This window comes from Pimephales promelas, chromosome 10, assembly GCF_988280905.1.
Source record: "Pimephales promelas chromosome 10, fPimPro1.hap1.1, whole genome shotgun sequence".
In the NCBI taxonomy this organism is placed as follows: domain Eukaryota; kingdom Metazoa; phylum Chordata; class Actinopteri; order Cypriniformes; family Leuciscidae; genus Pimephales; species Pimephales promelas.
Genome location: NC_142778.1, coordinates 9222509 through 9242281, shown reverse-complemented (window position 1 = coordinate 9242281; position 19773 = coordinate 9222509). Strand labels below are relative to the sequence as shown.

General features: G+C 40.4%; 2 protein-coding genes across 2 annotated transcripts; both read left to right on the top strand.

The window, feature by feature from the left end:
- Positions 1–520: 520 nt before the first annotated feature.
- Positions 521–2068, top strand: LOC120485887 (trypsin-2). The gene is made up of 5 exons (XM_039681684.2): positions 521–638; positions 754–904; positions 1260–1507; positions 1614–1753; positions 1844–2068. Exons 1-5 carry the CDS (start codon positions 599–601, stop codon positions 1991–1993), a joined length of 729 nt encoding a protein of 242 aa, XP_039537618.2. The 5' UTR covers positions 521–598; the 3' UTR covers positions 1994–2068.
- A 4124-nt stretch (positions 2069–6192) lies between these two features.
- Positions 6193–19310, top strand: LOC120486035 (E3 ubiquitin/ISG15 ligase TRIM25). Its single transcript, XM_089135380.1, has 6 exons — positions 6193–6846; positions 11455–11550; positions 11689–11922; positions 12126–12270; positions 12407–12454; positions 15258–19310. Exons 1-6 carry the CDS (start codon positions 6262–6264, stop codon positions 15782–15784), a joined length of 1635 nt encoding a protein of 544 aa, XP_088991506.1. The 5' UTR covers positions 6193–6261; the 3' UTR covers positions 15785–19310.
- Positions 19311–19773: the final 463 nt, after the last annotated feature.

Here is a 19773-nt window from a genome sequence, read left to right as displayed (position 1 = left end):
CCATTCTCTTATAATCAACAGAGTATTATGACGAAGTAAATAAGAGGTTCATTGTTCGCTTTCTGTATACCCATTCTTAAGTTGAATAAAGTGTTATTTTTCAAGTACACACTTCGAAATTTCAAGAGTCACAACTGTATTAAAATGAGAGACTGAATCTCAAAACTGTGAAGTTTACCAATGGACGAGACAAAAAAATGATGTCAAAACAGATTGTTATTTTGTGTGATGTTTAGTCAGCCCATCAGTGTGTGCTATTAATTAGAGAATTTCTCTTTTATTGACTTTTATTGAACAGTTAAGAAAACATACTGTACTTAATAAGTCTTCTCAATCTTAAGTTGTGTGTCTCTCAAAAAGTCAAACAGCATCAGCATTTGATCATCTATTTTTATATAAGTCAAACCTTCCTTCTAACTCATTTATATGACCATGGCAAACAGTATTAAAAGAACTGTTGTCTCATATGCTAATTTTTACTTGTGAATCCTTTGTTGTGATTGGCTGTTATTTTCTGTAGGGGTGTTAAATGCATTAAAATTGCTTAAAAACGTGCGGACGTGCTCTAAAGCTGTGAGAACTTCTCTCCTTTACTGCAATGAAGACCGTTGTGTTCACTTTTCTGGTTGTGGCTGTGGGTATGTAGATCTCTCTTATTATTCTTGACAATTGTTAGTTTATGCCTACACTGATGTATTATAGATAGTCTTTAGCATTAATATTAATAAAAGAACAATTCATTTTTCAATGAAGTTTACAGCACAGGTGATAAAATCATTGGAGGTTATGAATGTTCACCCCACTCCCAGCCCTGGCAAGTGTACCTTACGGATGAGATTTACTCGTGTGGAGGATCTTTGATTAACCAAAGATGGATCGTGTCTGCAGCTCACTGCAACTTCATGTGAGTATATGACCTCCCTTTTTAACCTGTATTTTTTTTTAAAACATGTTAAAGCTACTTTACCATCAAACTACCTTTTCCCTAAAGGGTGCCCTTTTAAGAAATTGATTAAAAACATGTTGTTTTTGTTTACCATTTCTAAACGTGTACTTAAAAAAATTAATTTAAAAAAATATTTAAAAAAATAATTTCTAAAGAAAAAGAAAGGCTGTCAAAAAAGTATGCCACAACCGTTATGTCTCCTAGACTATAGGTAAAACCTATTTAAGACGATACAGACCTAATATGTAGCCAGGGAATATTCTGATAAACATTATAGGGCTAAGTAAAATTTGAGTTTCTTTTTTTCAAATAGACGCCAACTAGTTGTCTACCTGGGAAAGCACAACTTGCCTGTTACTGAAAACACAGAGCAGCTGATCGACGCAGAGAAGGTGATTCGTCATCCAGACTATAATAGTCAGACTTATAACAATGACATCATGTTGATCAAGCTGAGAAAGCCTGTCCTCTTCAACAATTATGTGATTCCAATCGGTCTGGCAACCAAGTGCTCTTCTGCAGGGGAACAGTGCTTGGTTTCTGGATGGGGCAAAACTGGAGGTGAGATGGCTGAGTAATGAAAATCTTCTTATACTTTTATGGTCAGATATTAAACGTGCATTCAGTCATTATACAAGTTTTAGCACTGTTCATTTTCTTTTTCCAGAGCACACTGCCTCTGCCCTGCAGTGTTTGAATCTGCCTGTACTCTCAAATGAGCAGTGTAGGGGAGCATATGGTCCAGCAAGAATAACTAGAAACATGTTCTGCGCCGGATTCATGGAGGGAGGCAGAGACTCGTGTCTGGTATGTCATTGACTTAGTTTTCCTTTTTATATGTATTTGAAATTTTTAAACCACAATTTGGTCATTTTCATTTTCCAATTTTCTTCTCAGGGGGATTCTGGTGGCCCACTAGTGTGCGAGGGGAAACTGAAAGGTATTGTTTCCTGGGGTAGAGGCTGTGCTCAACCAGGCTTTCCCGGGGTTTATGCTGAGGTGTGTCGCTACACTGACTGGATCAAATCCACCATAGCTAATAACTAGCTTTTTTTTTTTCAGCCTGGTCGCCCCCTAACAAGTAATTTTTCCTGATTATCTGTAATTAAATTCAGTTTGAAATGCAAATATGTTTCTGTCCTTTATTTTACATGGGCATTGTTTTTAAGCATTTTTTAATCATGGTTGCTCCCCACCCCTGTGCTGTTACTACTGAAATTAAGTAGGAGTGCGCAGGGCACAACCTAACGCGGGGTTAAATGTAACATGGATCTTTTACATAGTTAGTCAGGATCAAGCAGGTTGTGTTTCCACTCTTTTTCTCTTGTGGCTGTGCAGTCCTTTCATATGTCTATCCATAATATTGATCCATAATAGAAGGATGATTGGCTGAGGGATGGATGTATGGATATCTATCTATAAAGATTCACAAACAATATTAAACTACACAGATAAAATAGTACTGAATGTTTTACACACAAGTGTTACAACTAACTCCTCTGTCTGTTACAATTAACCCCGCATATGGGGTAGGTTGTAACATTTACACTTCTGTCACTTTCAGTGAAACTGTATGAAAATGGTAGATCCTAGAAAAAAACTTTAAGTGTTCATTTGTAGCAGAGATGTGTATGTTGCTCGTGTAAAAAAAAAAAAGAAATAATCTAACTTAATTATTTTTTTAAATAATTGAGCCAAAACCAAAATGTTTTACGTTGGCCCCGCTCTCCCCAACCCCATCATATTGGTCTGCAAAAACAAATGTAAAACATTCGAAGCCTCAGAGTATCGACAACAAGGTCATCAGCTAGTTGACTAAAATTCCTATTATAATGTTAGAATGTCATGTTTAGAGGTTGTCAGTCAATCGCATCTGTTGCCTCATATGCACGTGCTTTATATCGTCACAGAAACACTGTGTTGACAGTATTGTTTCCGCAAGGGAACAAATGTCAAATAGTGACTAAAAACACAACAATTGTAGAAGTGACCGTTTCATTCTTACTTTTATAGTCTGAAAAATCTGTTGCGTATAAACCAGTTTCACTGGTACTTGTGACTATGTGACAATAAAGGGTTACTACTGTACTTGACAACAGTCGGCAATAATTATGAACAATGTGAAACACAAAGCAAGTTTAGAATGACTTAGGGAACTATGGTGAAAGCACTTTGTATTTTTGGAAATACAGTGGGTACGGAAATTATTCAGAGTCAGACCCCCTGAAATTGTTCACTCTTCGTTATATTGCAGCCATTTGCTAAAATCATTTAAGTTAATTTTCCTCCTCATTAATGTACACACAGCACCCCATATTGACAGAAAAACACAGAACTGTTGACACTTTTGCACATTTATTAAAAAGAAAAACTGAAATATCACATAGTTCTACTGTAAGTATTCAGACCCTTTGCTCAGTTTGATCTAATACAGCCATGAGTCTTTTTGGTAAAGATACAACAAGTTTTTCACATCTGGATTTGGTTATCCTCTGCCATTCCTCCTTGCAGATCCTCTCCAGTTCTGTCAGGTTGGATGGTAAACGTTGGTGGACAGCCATTTTCAGGTCTCTCCAGAGATGCTTAATTGTCAGGACTCTGGCTGGGCCATTCAAGATTGTTGTGAAGCCACTCCTTCGTTATTTTAGCAGTGTGCTTAGGCTCATTGTCTTGTTGGAAGGTGAACCTTCGGCCCAGTCTGAGGTCCAGAGTAACACAGTCTCATCCCAAGACGTCATTCAACTGACGCTTTTAGGGTACGCTTTAATGTTAGGTAGATGACAATCCTGGGGCGTCATCCAACTTACGCTTTACCTTTAACGTAAGTTAGGTGACGGGGTAGTTTAGGTCTTAGGTAGGGTTAGGATTAGATAACGTCATCTAACTGACGTATAAGGGTACCATAAAACGGTGGATGTTGACATACAAAAAAAGCGTCAGTTGTATGACATATTGGGATGAGACTGCACTGTGTCCAGAGCACTCTGGAAAAGGTTTTCGTCCAGGATATCCCTGTACTTGGCCGCATTCATCATTCCCTTAATTGCAACCAGTCGTCCGGTCCCTGCAGCTGAAAAACACCCCCACAGCATGATGCTGCCTGCCACCACCATACTTCACTGTTGAGACTGCATTGGACAGGTGATGAGCAGTGCCTGTTTTTCTCCACACATAACCAAAAAGTTCTATCTTGGCCTCATCAGACCAGAGGATCTTATTTATCACCATCTTGGAGTCATTCATGTGTTTTTTTAGCAAACTTTGACTGAGGAGAGGCTTCCGTCGGGCCACTCTGCCATAAAGCCCCAACTGGTGGATTGCTGCAGTGATGGTTGACTTGCTACAACTTTCACCCATCTCCTGACTGCATCTCTGGAGCTCAGCCACAATAATCTTTGGGTTCTTCTTTACCACTCTCACAAAGGCTCTTCTCCCCTGATAGCTCATTTTGGCCGGACGGCCAGCTCTAGGAAGGGTTCTGGTCATCCCAAACGTCTTCCATTTAAGGATTATGGAGGCCACTGTGCTCTTAGGAACCTTAAGTGAAGCAGAAATTATTTTGTAACCTTGGCCAGATCTGTGCCTTGCCACAATTCTGTCTCTGAGCTCTTCAGGCAGTTTCCTTTGACCTCATGATTCTCATTTGCTCTGACATGCACTGCGAGCTGTAAGGTCTTATATAGATAGGTGTGTGGCTTTCCTAATCAGTATAATCACAGCTGGACTCAAATGAAGGTGTAGAACCATCTCAAGGATGAAATAGACAGCACCTGAGTTAAATATTTGAGTGTCACAGCAAAGGGTCTGAATACTTAGGACCATGTGATATTTCAGTTTTTCTTTTTTAATAAATGTGCAAAAATGTCAACAATTCTGTGTTTTTCTGTCAATATGGAATGCTGTGTGTACAATAATGAGGGGAAAAAACGAACTTAGATGATTTTAGCAAATGGCTGCAAAATAACAAACAGTGAAAAATTTAAGGGGGTCTGAATACTTTCCATACCCACTGTATGTATTGATTATTTTAGTATTTCTATATGTTTTTAGGTCTCAGTGACGTGAAATATAATTCTTTTTTTGAATATAATAAAAAAAATCTTTCTCAATTTCCGGGGCAAGACAAAATAACAAACGGCGTCATTCACAGACTCTGTTGCTCTACTCTTTGGAAATCAACAGTTTCTAATAAAATAAATTTACAAACTGATTTTTTGGACTGAAATTTGTTTCGATGACAGCTAAGCAATTCGGTTTAGGGACACACTCCTCCCAGTTTTCATGGTTCTTTGGGTGAGAAAGTCACACCCTGCATCCCAATGTGCATACAGCGTGCCATTTTCCAAAATGCAAGCCAGCCAGAGGATCAGAAATGGTTCTGAAGGACCTGTTTTGCAAGAAGAACTGGTCGTATAGGCCTGAAGTTATGAAAAATCTAAAGCATGTGCTTGTGGAGCTAATGTGACAAGTAGCCTGTGAGAGAAACAACATTTTTGCATTTACATTTGAAAGCATTGACGCATGTATTTGTTATCTAAGCATGACAGCATTTCACATGATAATACACTTTTTGTTACTTACTTTCTTTCATTATTATGCAAATCATTTCTCACCTACATCACACATTCTTGTCTGCTGCTAATCATTAAGCTAAACATGAATTATTTTGATGCGTTGGTCCCACTTTATATTAAGTGGCTTTAAGTACTATGTACTTACATAGGAAAATAAGTACAATGTACTTATTGTGTTCAGGTTGTATTGTAAAACACTTTTGCTGCTACTGAGGTGTGATATGGGTATGGTTAGGGACAGGTGTGGTGGTATGGGTAGGTATCATGGTGGGCTGAGGTGTAAGGGAAGGATCAACTGTGTAATTACAACTGTAATTACATGAATTAATTACAGTTGTAATTACATGCAGGTATTTTCAAAATATAAGTACAATGTAAAAACATGTATGTACACAATAAGTCCAATGTATCAAAGTAGTAACTTCAATGTAAGTACATAGTACTTAAAGCCACTTAATATATAAAGTATACTGAAATAACAATCCTGCAAATAAATACAGTATGTTTTCTGTAAATATTTTTACAATGTTACTGGTAATTTTTTTTTGTGTAAGGAAAATAAGTGTGCGAATTACATAACAGGTGAGTCACACCTTACAGACACTCCTTTTTGCACACCACACTGTATGCAAATAACCAGGAAAAACATTTCAGTTCTTTAGTTCAGTGAAACCAAAACTCATCAAAAACGGTTGGTGAGCTGTTGTGTGTGCTTCTGTTTCTGTGTCCCCATGCTGTAATATGGCAGAAGCCAGTGTTTTATGGACTCGGGAACAGTTCATCTGTCCAGTGTGTCTGGATCTTCTGAAGGATCCAGTGACCATTCCTTGTGGACACAATTACTGTAAATCATGCATTGCGGACTGCTGGAACCATCAGGATCAGAAGATAGTCCACATCTGCCCACAGTGCAGACAGACCTTCACTCCAAGACCTGTTTTAAATAAAAACACCATGCTGGCTGAAGTGGTGGAAAAACTGAAGAAGACTAAACTACAATCTGAAGTTTCTGTTCACACTGTATCAGGAGATGTAAAGTGTGACGTCTGTACTGGAAGAAAACACGAAGCCGTCAAGTCCTGTCTTGTCTGTCTGAACTCTTACTGTCAAAACCACCTTGAACAGCATGAGATTTTTTTCATAGGTAAGAGACATTATTTGATGGATGCCACTGGACAACTCCAGAAGATGATCTGCTCACATCATGGCAGACTGCTTGAGGTTTTCTGTCGCACTGACCAGCACTGTATTTGTACATTGTGTACGATGGATAGACATAAATATCATGACACTGTACCAACAGAAGCAGAGAGAACAGAGAAAGAGGTAAGAACAGAAATTTGTGCATTAAATCTCTATATATATTTTTTTCGCCGCTAGGGGTCGCTAACCTCTTACATTAACAAAGATGTAGGTTGATAACGCAAAATTCCAGCGGAATTATGGAACTTATCGTCAAGCTGATGAATCTAATAATGTTTATGGAAGAGTGAATACATTTATGTTTTTAACATGAAAAAGTAGGGTGCGATAGCTAATTGGAGACAGATATCAGTGCCACACATGAGTCCCGCGGAAATGAAGGAAGAAGGACATTTAATTCTACCGAACTACCCGCAAGTGCGGTATTAATACTCACACAGGTCAGTTTATTAGTGTATATAAGCAGGGATTGGAGGCTGTTTCTCTGGTTTTCATTGACTGAAGCGAAGTCACACAGCAGGTTACACAATACTCCTTCTAGAGAGAACCAAGGTTACATTAGGTAACCGATACGTTCTCTCACGAGAGGTTCTCTCGTATTGTGTAAGTTAGCTTACGCTACGGTACTCCTTTGTCAATGCCGTGCTGGCCAAGCATCCACTCATGAGTCCCAGAGCTTTCCGGGGAACCCAGATCAGTGGAAAAATAAAGGCGGCCAGCAATGCGGGCCAGCACTTGTACATAAGCACTCATATGGCAGAGTGGTGCCGCCGGTCTGTATAAGCACATAGCACATACCCAATAGGGATATTGGTTGCAGCTCAACCAGAAATGCCCACGATGAGGCCATGCCCAGGAGGCATTGCAGACCTTTTGACGTGTAAGCGGCTCCTATAGCGTCCACAGTCCATCTGGACAAGCTTTGTTTTGAGGCAGCGAGACCCTTGGTGCGCCCACCAAACGAAACGAAAAGCTGCTCCGAGAGCCTGAAAGGGGCAGAGCGCATAGTGTAAACCCTCAGTGCCCTGACTGGGCAGGGGAGAGTAACATTGCTCTCGCTACCGGATGATGGCAGAGCCGATAGAGAAATGACCTGCGCTCTGAAAGGAGTGCCAATCACTTTAGGAACATAGCCATGTCTAGGTTTAAGGATGACTTTCGAGTCATTTGGCCCGAACTCAAGACACCCAGCGCTGACGGACAGCGCATGTAAGTCCCCCACACGTTTAACTGTGGGGAAAAAATAGTTTTGAGTGACAGATGCTTTAACTCCATGGAATCTAGTGGTTCAAAGGGAAAAGCTTTCAGAGCCTTAAGGGGCCAATGAATGATCCCACATAGGAACCGATGGGGGGCGTGGAGGGTTCATCCTCCTATAAGGAAGCGGATGACAAGCTCGTTTTTGCCTAGTGATCGGCTGCTTTAAGTGTGGATGGGGACCTTCCCTTATCCAACAGCACTTGTAGGAAACTGAGCAGCCGCGAAACCCCACATGTCCGTGGGTCCAGATTTTGTCGGTGCATGTGCATAAAGCTTTCTGGTAGAGGGAGCTCTAGACTGTGTAATCGTGTTCATCACTTCTTCTGGCAGGGCAATGGGTACCTGTTTATCAACCATGCATGCAGAGATGAGCTCTCTGGATGGGGATGCCAGATTGAGCCACGAGCTTGAGAGATCGACTTCCGCTTTGCCGAACAGATGCCATTATTTACAGTGTGGGGGTGCAGGGACCATTCCCCTGTGGGAACGTTGTCCCTGGAATTTGTCTGGGCGGTTGTTCAGGTGGCCAGGCACATATGCAGTTCTCAGCAAGCGCAGGTGATGCTGAGACCATGTGAGGAGGCGCTCTGTCAGATCGCAGAGATTCCTGGATCTGACGCTGCCCTGACGGTTCACGTAGGACACCACTGATATGTTGTCCGAACGGACTACAACATAGAGGTCCTGTATGAACGTGAGGAAGCGCTTCAGCACCTTCTCGACCGCTATTGTTGTGGCAGATTTCCAGTCCCAATTCAAATCATCAAAGTCTGGTTCAGGTCTTGAAGAAATTGCTCAGAGTCAAGGTCTTGGGTCTCAGAAAAGCAACTTTATTGAGCAGTTCAACAAAGTGAGATGCTAGCTGGCCATCTGATCTTACAATGGTCTGCACACATTCTTATACCTTGTAGTACCCAATTAGCGCTTGAATCGTTATCATTTCTCTCTTTGCTCCTCCTTATTACTCCTCCCAGATTAAAAACACCTGTATCATCATTTTATTGGGGCAACCTTCTTTGCGCATGCGTATCATTTCTTTTAAAAAATGGACATCTGTATTAGTGTCTTTTTACACAATGGGCTCCTTGTTTCAGTACGCTTTTCCCAGTGGCACATTGTTACATTGTATACAATCTGTTTCTCTCCCAGTGCCTCCCAACACCTGCATCTGTGCTACAAGTATTTTTTGGGTACTTTTCCACTCTCTTGTCCCTGTCCTCATGTACCCTATGACCCTAGTTTTTTCTGCTTGGCATTACATCACATGCACGCTTTTTCCACATGTACAGCATGCTTCTTTCACATGTACATAGGACAAGCAGAATTCTCCAACACTATCATTTCCAGACAGTTTATGTGAAGGAGCTTCTCCTGGTCTGACCACTGGCCAAATACCAGTCTGCCCTCGAAGAGAGCGCCTCAACCTGAGTTGGACGCATCTGTCGAGATGACCTTTCGATATGAGACAGCTCCCATCACCACTCCCCGCTGATACCAGTCGGCCGCTAACCAGGGCTGTATAGCCGTAATGCAGGTCTGAGTCACTCTGATTCGTTCGTAGCCAGAGGCCAAAGCTTGGCGAGATGCTCGAGCATTCAGCCACTGTTGAAGCGGGTGCATGCGCAGTAAGCCCAACTGAAGCACTATTGCAGCTGAGGCCATACAGCCCAGCATCCTCTGGAATGTCTTCAGAGGGTTACTGTTGCCATTCTGGAAAGATGCGGCTAGATGTTGAACACGGCGTGCGCTGTGTTCAACATCTAGCCGCATCTTTCCAGTTCTATTCCTAGAAAGGAAATTGACTGGGCAATAATAAGCTCTTGGTCCAGTTGACCGTGAGACCCAAGCTTTCCAGGTGACTGAGGAGCACAGTTCTGTGAGATAGCAGTTCTGTCTCCGAGTGTGCCAAAATCAGACAGTCATCCAGATAGTTCATGATTCGCAAACCCTGATTCTCAAGGGGGCGAGAGCCGCGTCCATACACTTCGTAAATGTACGAGGTGCTAGAGACAGGCCGAATGGCAGGATCGTGTACTGATATACCTGACCATCTAAGGCGAATCTCAAGAATGGCCTGTGACGGGGTATTATCTAAATCTGGAAATAAGCATCTTTTAGATCGAGAGAAATAAACCAGTCCCTCGGGCGAACGTGCACAAGGATTTTCCTGGTCTTAAGCATTTTGAACGGTCTTTTCATAAGCACTTAGTTCAAATGTCTGAGATCTAAGATGGGTTTGAGGGCTCCATCCTTCTTGGGTACGAGAAACTGTACGAAACTCACTATTTGTGTGCAGAGTAGATGCACTACTTCTGTATTCACATTTGTCGCGGTCCATGCTTGAAAGCGCAGAGGACAGCGAGTGAACTCTACTGAATATCCCTGCCTTACTGTGCTCAGCACCCATTCTGAAACCCCTGGGATGGCTTCCCATGCTTTTATATGTGTAGCTAGGGGGTGAATGGTCTCCGGGTTCTGATTGCCATGCTCTGTGGGATCGAGAAACTGAACCGGAGGTGTGGGTGCCTCGGTGCTTGAAAGCGGCAGCTCGCTACTTTGTGATGTGTGAGCAGAGCCTTGAGCAAAGTGTCTATTAGTAAGCATGAGCACTTTTACTCAGGCATCGTGCAATTGTTCAACTAACTCTTTTATATGGAGCAGAATCTATGACAGTTTATTTGACCCAAGTACACAACCTAAATGCCTACATGATGAGACAATTGAGACAAATTCTAGGCATTAAATGGTGGCACCATATATTCAACAAAGAGTTACTAGACAAAACCAACACAGATAAGAAGCACTAATCAAGCGCAATCTGAGATGGGCTGGCCATCTGAGTAAACTGGACAATTAGTCGACTACCAAAACAGATTATCTACTTAATATTATCACCATGGCATGGCATCAAAGACACAGTTAAAAAAACCTCAAGCATAAATAGATCGCTCTAGGCAGCTGGGATTGCCAAGCAAAAAACAGGACTCTGTGGAGAAATCTGATTCGAAGGAATTCGTCGTCGGACATGATGGACAGCAATTGATTGATTGATAATCATAATAAAAAAATATTATTGTATCAGTTACAAGGCATATTTGTTCAGTGATAATGAAGAAAACAGATGGGCTGTAAAACCAAGATAACAGATAGGCTGTAAACCATAGTTATAGTTATAATTGTACACACTTCCAGGTAAAGCCCTGCCCATTTCCAGTTTTATCCAAATACAGATACACATATGAATAATTTTAAGATTGTAACAGGTACAGATATTGGCAACCAATAGCTTAAGGAACATGTCAGTCACTGCTTACAGACAGCTTTTTGCAATCTGCAAGAATTGCAATTGAATTTTGCAATATCCACATGGTATTTTTCTCAAAAACACCAATATAATATTCATACAACATTTTACATGATGATTTTGTATTTATTTTTATGAAATATTTTCATGTTTTCTGTTTTCATTAGAGAAACTTGAAAAAAACACAGATGACATACCAGGAGAGAATCCAGGAGCGAGAAAAAGACATTCAGGAGCTGAGAGAGGCTGTTGCGTGTCATAAGGTGAGTATTGTGAGAAGACAAACAGCACTGCTGGATTAAAAGACGTATTGTTTAGACTCTCCTTCAGATCTGAAGACATTGCAGTCCCACTGAAGCCCACTGTGGATCACATGATGATTGTAATATGTGTCCTAACAGCACTCTGCACAGGCAACAGTGAAGGACATCGAGAGGATCTTTAATGAGCTAATCCGCTCTATTAAGAAAAAACGCTCTGAGTTGACAAGGCTGATCAGAGACCAGGAAAAGTCTGCAGTTAGTCAAGCTGAAGGACTCTTGCAGCGAATGGAGCAGGAGATTGCTGATATGAGGAAGAGACGTGCTGAGTTAGAGCAACTTTCACACACAGACGATCACATCCAATTCCTTCAGGTAATAGAAATGTAGAAAATAATTTTATTATTGTGATTGTCCATCATTTATTGGCTCTCTAGTGAAATAAAGTGTAATTCAAACTGCTAGATTAGTTTGCTGAAGGCAAGTCACTCAAGGTAAGACAGCAAAGGCATGTATTTGACTGTAGTAGAGATTTGTTGGGGGCAGGTTATAACGTTTTCTTCCTGTCTTTTTTGTAGGAGTTTCAGTATCTATCTGTACCTATTGAACCTACAGAGAGAATAACTGTCACTTCACCTCTCTCTAATGATATAAGACAATCTATCTGTCAGCTGAGCGAGAAAATTGAGAATTTCTGTAAAGAGGAGATTCAAAAGATTTCTGGTAGGTAAAGCACATTCAATTACATAGACTAGTATCATTTGAAAATCTTATAATAGCCTACATCACACATTGGATACTGTACAGAAGAACATTTCCTCTTTCCTTAAGAATTGCATATTTGTGTTGATTTTTATAGTTAAACAAATCAACATTGTTCTAAGGACCAGAGAGGACTTCCTACAACGTAAGTTGCAAAGAAAACAAGTAAAATGTATATACACTGAGCATGCATGTATACATAATTTGAAGAATGTCTCCATAACACACAATAAAAATGTTGTTTATTTAGAAACAACTACATAAAAATGCTGTTTTATTCTACATAAGGTCCAGGGACGTGCGCAGACACAATCATAAAAAAACTACACTGAATAAGGGGCTGTTTACATCGTTTTAAACCAAAAATGGAAAAGCTTTTATGTGGTTTGGCCATTCATTTACATGGCAGCGGCGTATTGGTGGCCTAAAAACGCAAACTTTTGAAAATGGGTCTCAGAGTGCACATTTTTGAAAACAATACCGTTATCATCTCTGTCTTAAGTACAAAAACGCAAAATGGGGACGGCAAACACATGCGTATTACGTTTTTAGTCTACAGGCATGCACGTTTTGTGTGAGTGCCCTGTAGAAGAATGCGTATGTGGGCAAACGCGTAGTCAAAGTGACAGTTTTTAGTTGTTTCCGAAATTACTAATCGTCAGGGGGACGATGGACAGAGATGGAGCCATCTGAGAAGGAGTTCTGGAGAAGGAGAATTCCAAGAGCCAACGCGACATTGATGACTCTGGAGACTGAGGCGGAGCCATGACGACAAACGTCCAAGGCCGAGCCAGGGAACCAGAGGACAGAGGCAAAGCCGGTGGAACCGAGGATCAAGGCGGAGCCAGATGGAGTTCGACCAAATGGAGGCATGACGAAGTTCGACCAAGGTGGAATCGGAGGGATCAGGGAGCCTGATGGAGCTGCAGGGACGGTGATTTCTGGTGGAGCCGATAGGTCAACAGTTCAGAATAGGAGCGTTACAAGGGTTTGTAACCTGAAGATCTGAGGCAGATCCTCGCAGAGATCTGTAGGAAGAGATGGAGAGGGGCTGAAGGGAACCAGCCGAGGCAGGGCTGTGAAACTGGCTGATTTGGGTGAGAGAGGGAGGCTGGGCAGGCACTCAGGAAACTTAGGACACTGTTGGCTGGGTAGGAGCAGCTTGGAAACAGGAAAGTATAGGCTGGTCGGGACCAGCAAGGACGGGAAAGACTGGAAGCATCCAAAATGGCTTTCTTCTCTACTATATAGTAGGTGAAAAACAGTATGGGACAAAATAAGTATATAAATAAGTCCGAATTCACAGTACTCATAAAAGAGAATGCAAAAAAGTACCCGGATAACGTATTTCTTTTGCCGAGATTCTGAAACGTGCATGCGATGGACACATTACAATCCCATGAGGCCACGGGAGAGGATTTTTGAAAGGCAGTAAAGTGACGTAACTGTCACATGATAATGACATTGTCAACTTGACGAATGTAGTACGTCCAGATTACATTCATTTTACACACACTCATACAGAACATACTTTTGTTAACAGTTATTAAGTAATTATTTATTCAAGATAAGTACCTACTAGAGAAAGTAAGCAATTTTGGATGCAGCCAGGGGAATTACCTCCTCAAAAAGTTCCAAACAGTGTCCAGAGGCCAGTCTATACTCATCCACAGTGGCTGGGCTTCCCTAGTCAGACTCTGTGTGTTTGGCTCCAGGGCTGATGTCTTGTTCCACCCTCATTACAAGCTCAGGCTTGTACATCGCGACATGCTGAATTCCACAGTCTGCAGCGGGCTCTAGCAAATCATCCTTGGAGCGGTGAATGGCTGGAGTCTGCGTCTGGAGTAGTCTTCCGCGGCTGATGAGTGCCAAATTTTTGTTCACCAGGATCCACTCCACGTAAGCGGCAAAATTGTTACAAGAACCACTGCCCCTCGTGTCCAGGCATAACAAAAGAATAGCAGGAAGGTTCATGGTGACAGGGTGGAAGAAAAAATACCATCTTGTTTTGGTGTTCTGTCACATCTGATTGCGGTAGTAAGCAGACAAAGATGAGAAACTAACTGATAAACTCACTGAGTGAAAAGCCTTTTATTACAAAATGGCAGATGCCAAAAATGGCTGGTATAGAAACATTGGATATTATTTGATATCCATTCAGTATGCTGCACTGAATCACAAGAGACCAGTTTTAGGGCAGATTTTTGGGCAGATCAAAATATTTAATCAAAAAAAGTTATTTTTTTCATATCTCCTGACCACTAGGTGGCATTGTGCCGAAATTGTGCATGTACCCTCAAGTTAGGCTTGAGATGACAAGTACTTTCGTCTTAATATGCAAAAATTGTTGTGGACACACAGCCTCATGTCCATTTTGGAGTACTTTGTCAAATACTTTGATGCGTTGAATTACTTTTTGCCTTCACAATCTGAAGATGATCTGAACAAATTTTGGTAAAAATCTGATGAACTGTCTAGGATGGGTTTGAGTGGCTGAAGGATTTTCATGACAAAAATTGCATCATATGGGGCAAATTTTTAGCCAAGGAATCAGAGGGGAAAACATTTTTTTCATAGGCCTTGTAATTCAAAAGCATAAACATGAGTGCATTCAGGGACATAAACATGAATACAACTTTGGACAGTTGGTGGTGCTAGGGATTGAGTTAGAGACTCCAAAATATCTGCAGGTTCAGACTGTCCTCTATCTATGATAAATTTCCCAAATGCGGTTCTATGGGCTTCCAAAAGTAAAAGAAGAAGGACAAATAATAAGAACACACCTTCAGTGCTTATTGGCCCCTATTCATGATCATGTGGGCCACCATATAATGTTACATTTGTCAGATGTTCATCATATAAACATTTCAGTTCAATTCAAAGATTATATTTAAAACACATCAAAATTTACATGTTGACTGATCACTAATACATTTTATCTTCATCAGGTGCCCATCAATTCACACTTGATCCAAACACAGCAAATAAACACATTTGTCTCTCAGAGAGGAACAGAGTGGCTACTTACACTGACACAGTCCAGTGGTCACCTGATCATCCATACAAATTTGATGTTTATTATCAGGTGATGTGTGGAGAGAGAGTGTCTGAACGTTGTTACTGGGAGCTGGAGTGGAATGGTGATGTGGGTATATCAGTATCATATAAGCACATCAGCCGGAAGGGAACAAATACTAAGTGTTTGTTTGGATATAATGATATTTCCTGGAGTTTGTTCTGCTCTCCTTTCAAATACTCATTAAGGCACAATGATTTGGAGACTGACATCCCTGCAGCCTCCATCTGCTCTAGAATAGGAGTGTATGTGGATTACAGTGCAGGAACTCTGTCCTTCTATGGCGTCTCTGACACAATGACCCTTATCTGCAGAGTTCAGGCCACATTCACTCATCCTCTCTATGCTGGATTTAGGCTCTACAATGGATCAACGGTAAAACTCTGTAATTTAACATAATAGAATAAAGAGACATTGTATCAGTAGCCTAGTCCTGCCATACAGAAACAGTGGTCAACCTGTTCTCTCTCCTAAGATGTCTCTCTGCATGTCACTATATAGAATCCCAAAAGTGATCTTTGTCATACTTTATTTTAGGTGTCTTTAGCTACTTGCATAAAAGAATCATAGGTACAATGTACTTATTGTGTTGACGTTGTATTTTTTTATTTTATTTTAACGTTTTAACGTTACGATAGCTGGGACCATGATCAGATTTTTTTTATTTTCCATCTACTTGTTTTATATTGTTTATAAGTGTGTAGGTTTGTAGGTTATGTACTCAAATATATAACTGTAATGTCTGCTGGAAGGAGAGTTGGAAAGGCATGAATCTATTTTTATCTTTTATTCAAATAAACAAGGTGTAAATATCCATAAACATAGGTGAAAACACCATACAAAGAAACACAAAACAGTTTAAAATCACTTAGTCAAGACAAGATCGGAAAAACACAAAAAAGAGAAAGAGAAGGCTATAAATACACAAGATAATGAGAACTAAACAAGACACAGGTGAAGATCACAAAGAAGGCCCTGTCCCAATATCCACACTACGCCCTAAGGTGTTCCTCGAAGTGGACATTTGTTGAAAGTGCACTTAGCGGCGTAAGTGTGCAAGGGCCTGAAGCTGTGAAGAGCAGAATTGGGACAGTTTTGCACATGTCACAATTTACGTCACTTCTGATCAGGGGAGCAAATACCGTAAATTTGACTAATTTGGTTGAGGTTTACCTCAATCACAATTTAGACCAAAGATCGCCCGTTAGATATGCACAAGCCAATTTATAGCTCATGTTTAACCTCTAGACACAGAGCCCACGGGAAATGTCAGAATGACTAGCCGAGGTAAGGCTGTTCCAGGTGGGGTACATGAGCGCTGAGCGCCCGGTGATCACCTGGAACTCTGAAAACATCAGATTATATTTTTAAAATAGGCACTATCTTCATAAATAAACCACAGATGAAAAACTCTTAAAACTACATTTCGTGACACAATAACAGAAATATTTTTAAATTTCGCGGCCTTAAAAAACACTTCACCACACCGGCTTCTTTTATCCGCGCCCGAACAGCACCATGGCAACTGTTCTCCCCCATTGGTTAGCTGTTCGAAACGTCAAAACGTCAGCTGTCCAAAATCTCAAAGCCACAACTGAAATTTCATCACTGACATCCAGAATGTGAAGAGACAAGACTCGTGCAGTAGCTGACTGCCTTTGTTGTGCGTGCTGGAAATTTTAAACTATATATATTAAACTAAACATGTTAGGCTCGCATCTAACCTAATTTAACTTCTAACATTTGAACTGAATGTACTGTACGAAACCAATGGGAAACTTTGGTTTCTTTGACTTTGAGTGTGTGCGAGTGTGTGTATAAATAACAAAAATAGGAAATGAAACTAGACAGGTGTCTCAACTCAAAACTAAAAACAGAGTTTGTATATAATGGGGTTGGGGAGAGCGCTGCACAACCTAAAACATTTTGGTTTTGGCTCAATTATTAAAAAAAAAAAAAGATAATTAAGTTAGATTCATTTTTTACACAGGCAACATACACATCTCTGCTAATAAACACTTAAAGGTGCAAAACGCAAGTATCTGAGTTTTCGCAGAACTACGCCCCCTCTGGCGACAAAGTGAAACTGCAACTAGAGGTTTGCACGCTCATGGAACACACACGCACGTTTGCATGAGCTGTTCATAACCAAAGGAGCATCAGCCGCACACTGTGCAGCACACATCTTTTGTTACAGTCATAATGAGGTAATACAGTTAACATAGATCTGCAGTTATAAAAGTTATTTAAAATATATGAAAGGAAAGGCATTTGAGTAGGCTAAATTACACACTTATATGTGTGTGAGGGGAAAATAGGGGTAGTAGAAAACTTCGGTTTTTGTTTCCATCTATCTTCATGTTGAACTGTCTTGTGTGCTTACTGTATCCACTTATGATTGTATTATTATAGAAACACGTTCATGAACAATATAAGTTATTACTTTGCATAGGACCCGTTTGAGCCCTAGAGCAGACCGGAGATCTCTGAATTTGTTGAAAGCTTCCTGATGTCGACTCTCATCTTATTCTGATGCCTGGCACTTGACAGAAGTTTTATTTTCTTTGTCTTACGTGGAGTTTGCGTTGGGGTTTGGAATGAACTACAAGCCGGTCTCTTTGGGGCTATTTACACCTGGCCACTTCATGCGTTTTCTCAGATCGGATAGCTACCTGATTTATCAAAACGATTCCATTACACCTGGTCACATAAATGTGTTTTTGCAAAACGGATATTAATCCGATCTTCAATTTCCGTGCTATGCAGATTTAATGAAGTGCATGTCACCGAAAGCAGATATGAGCTGCATTTTATTGATCATCGACTAATTTCAAAATCAGCAAAGACAGTAATAAGAGAGAGCGGCAACAGCCCTGGTAAGATCATTTCGTTTCTTTACTTTTAATGAAGATGGTAGTGTTAAACGTCAGCGACTTACTTTCACTTTGATTTGCGATAGATTGTGGCGCGCTGGCTTGATGAATAGGCGCTCAGCTGCTCATCTGAGGTGATGCGCATCGTGATATATGACTAAAATAACATGATGACATATAGCCTGGTTTCAACAACCAGATGCATATACACTTGTCCAGTTTCGTCTGGAATGCGGCCCAGACCACGCTCTCAAGTGGTTTGAGCGATCGGATTCAAATCCGTCTCGAATGCGTTTGGGTGGGCAACCTGGTCTTTTCACGATCAAATAGCTATCCGATCACAGAAAATGCATGAAATGAGCAGGTGTAAACAGTCCCTTTGAATCCATCTTCTACTTTTGTGGAAAGTTGACTAAAGTTGTGTCGCTCAAATTGTCTTCTCTGATACAGAGAATGGCAGTGAATACACAAACCTGCCAGTCATAGCCAGGCGAGCATGAACGTGCATGACTTCACGTCCAGTCTCAAATTCGAGCCCGAATCCCTCTTATTTATTCCACTGTACAGGATTATAGAGGCGATCTCAGTGATCAGAGAAGGGCTCATTCAGCCCATCAGGCGATTGTTTAAGCATGTATGGGTTAGAAAACAGCTATTTTTAACATGAAATGTTGCGCAATGCACCTTTAAAGTTTTTTTCCTAGGACCTACCATTTTTGTACAGTTGCACTGAAAGTGACAGAAGTGCAAATGTTACAACCCCATATGTGGGGTTAATTGTAACAGACAGAGGGGTTTGTTGTAAATTGTGTGTAACTATTTAGTAAGTACTATTTTACCTGTGTAGTTTGATATTGTTTGTGAATCTCTGATAGATATCCATCCCTCATCCAATCATTATGGATCAATATCATGGATCAAGATATGAAAGGGCTGCACAGTTTAGCAAGCAAAAAATAAATAAATAAAATCGTCAAATATTGGAATTGCAATTGAATTAAATGTGTGCAATTGAATTGTCTGTGGCAGCTGCATGTAAAATTATTATTATTGAAAATAATAACAGTAATTATAATAAAGAAAAAGCTTAAAATAAAATTTCTAAGGGTTTGTTGCATTAAAAAACAGGCTATATTTTTAATAAAGAAACAAGTGATCAATGCATAGCAAAAAAAAAAAAAAAAGCAAATTCAAACAATGTTTGTGAAAGTCCAACAAAGTTAAATAAATAAATATATACTCAAACCTGAAAAGTTGTGTGGCTCCGTTTTCATTTGAATATCACTTGGCGACTTAGTTGTAATACTCTGCTACAACTAACCCCGTTGTATAAAATATATTTTAAGCCTAGCTAACATGTTTCAAAATGGTGCTATGTTTTAGCCAACAAGACAGTGATTAAGGTAATATAAAGTTAGATTTGGTGACATAGACACCCAACTCAGAAACCGAAAACAAACCTATGATGAAAAAATTTACTTGCATGGTGTCAAAACACTCTTTGTCCAGTATCTT

Coding starts and splice junctions, on each gene's coding strand:
- LOC120486035 (XM_089135380.1), top strand. CDS start 6,262: ATGGCAGAAGCCAGTGTTTTATGGACTCGGGAACAGTTCATCTGTCCA. Junction 11,551..11,688: donor AGGCTGTTGCGTGTCATAAG/GTGAGTATTGTG, acceptor GTGTCCTAACAG/CACTCTGCACAGGCAACAGT. Junction 12,271..12,406: donor GGAGATTCAAAAGATTTCTG/GTAGGTAAAGCA, acceptor TGATTTTTATAG/TTAAACAAATCAACATTGTT.
- LOC120485887 (XM_039681684.2), top strand. CDS start 599: ATGAAGACCGTTGTGTTCACTTTTCTGGTTGTGGCTGTGG. Junction 639..753: donor TTTTCTGGTTGTGGCTGTGG/GTATGTAGATCT, acceptor TTTTCAATGAAG/TTTACAGCACAGGTGATAAA. Junction 905..1,259: donor GCAGCTCACTGCAACTTCAT/GTGAGTATATGA, acceptor TTTTTCAAATAG/ACGCCAACTAGTTGTCTACC.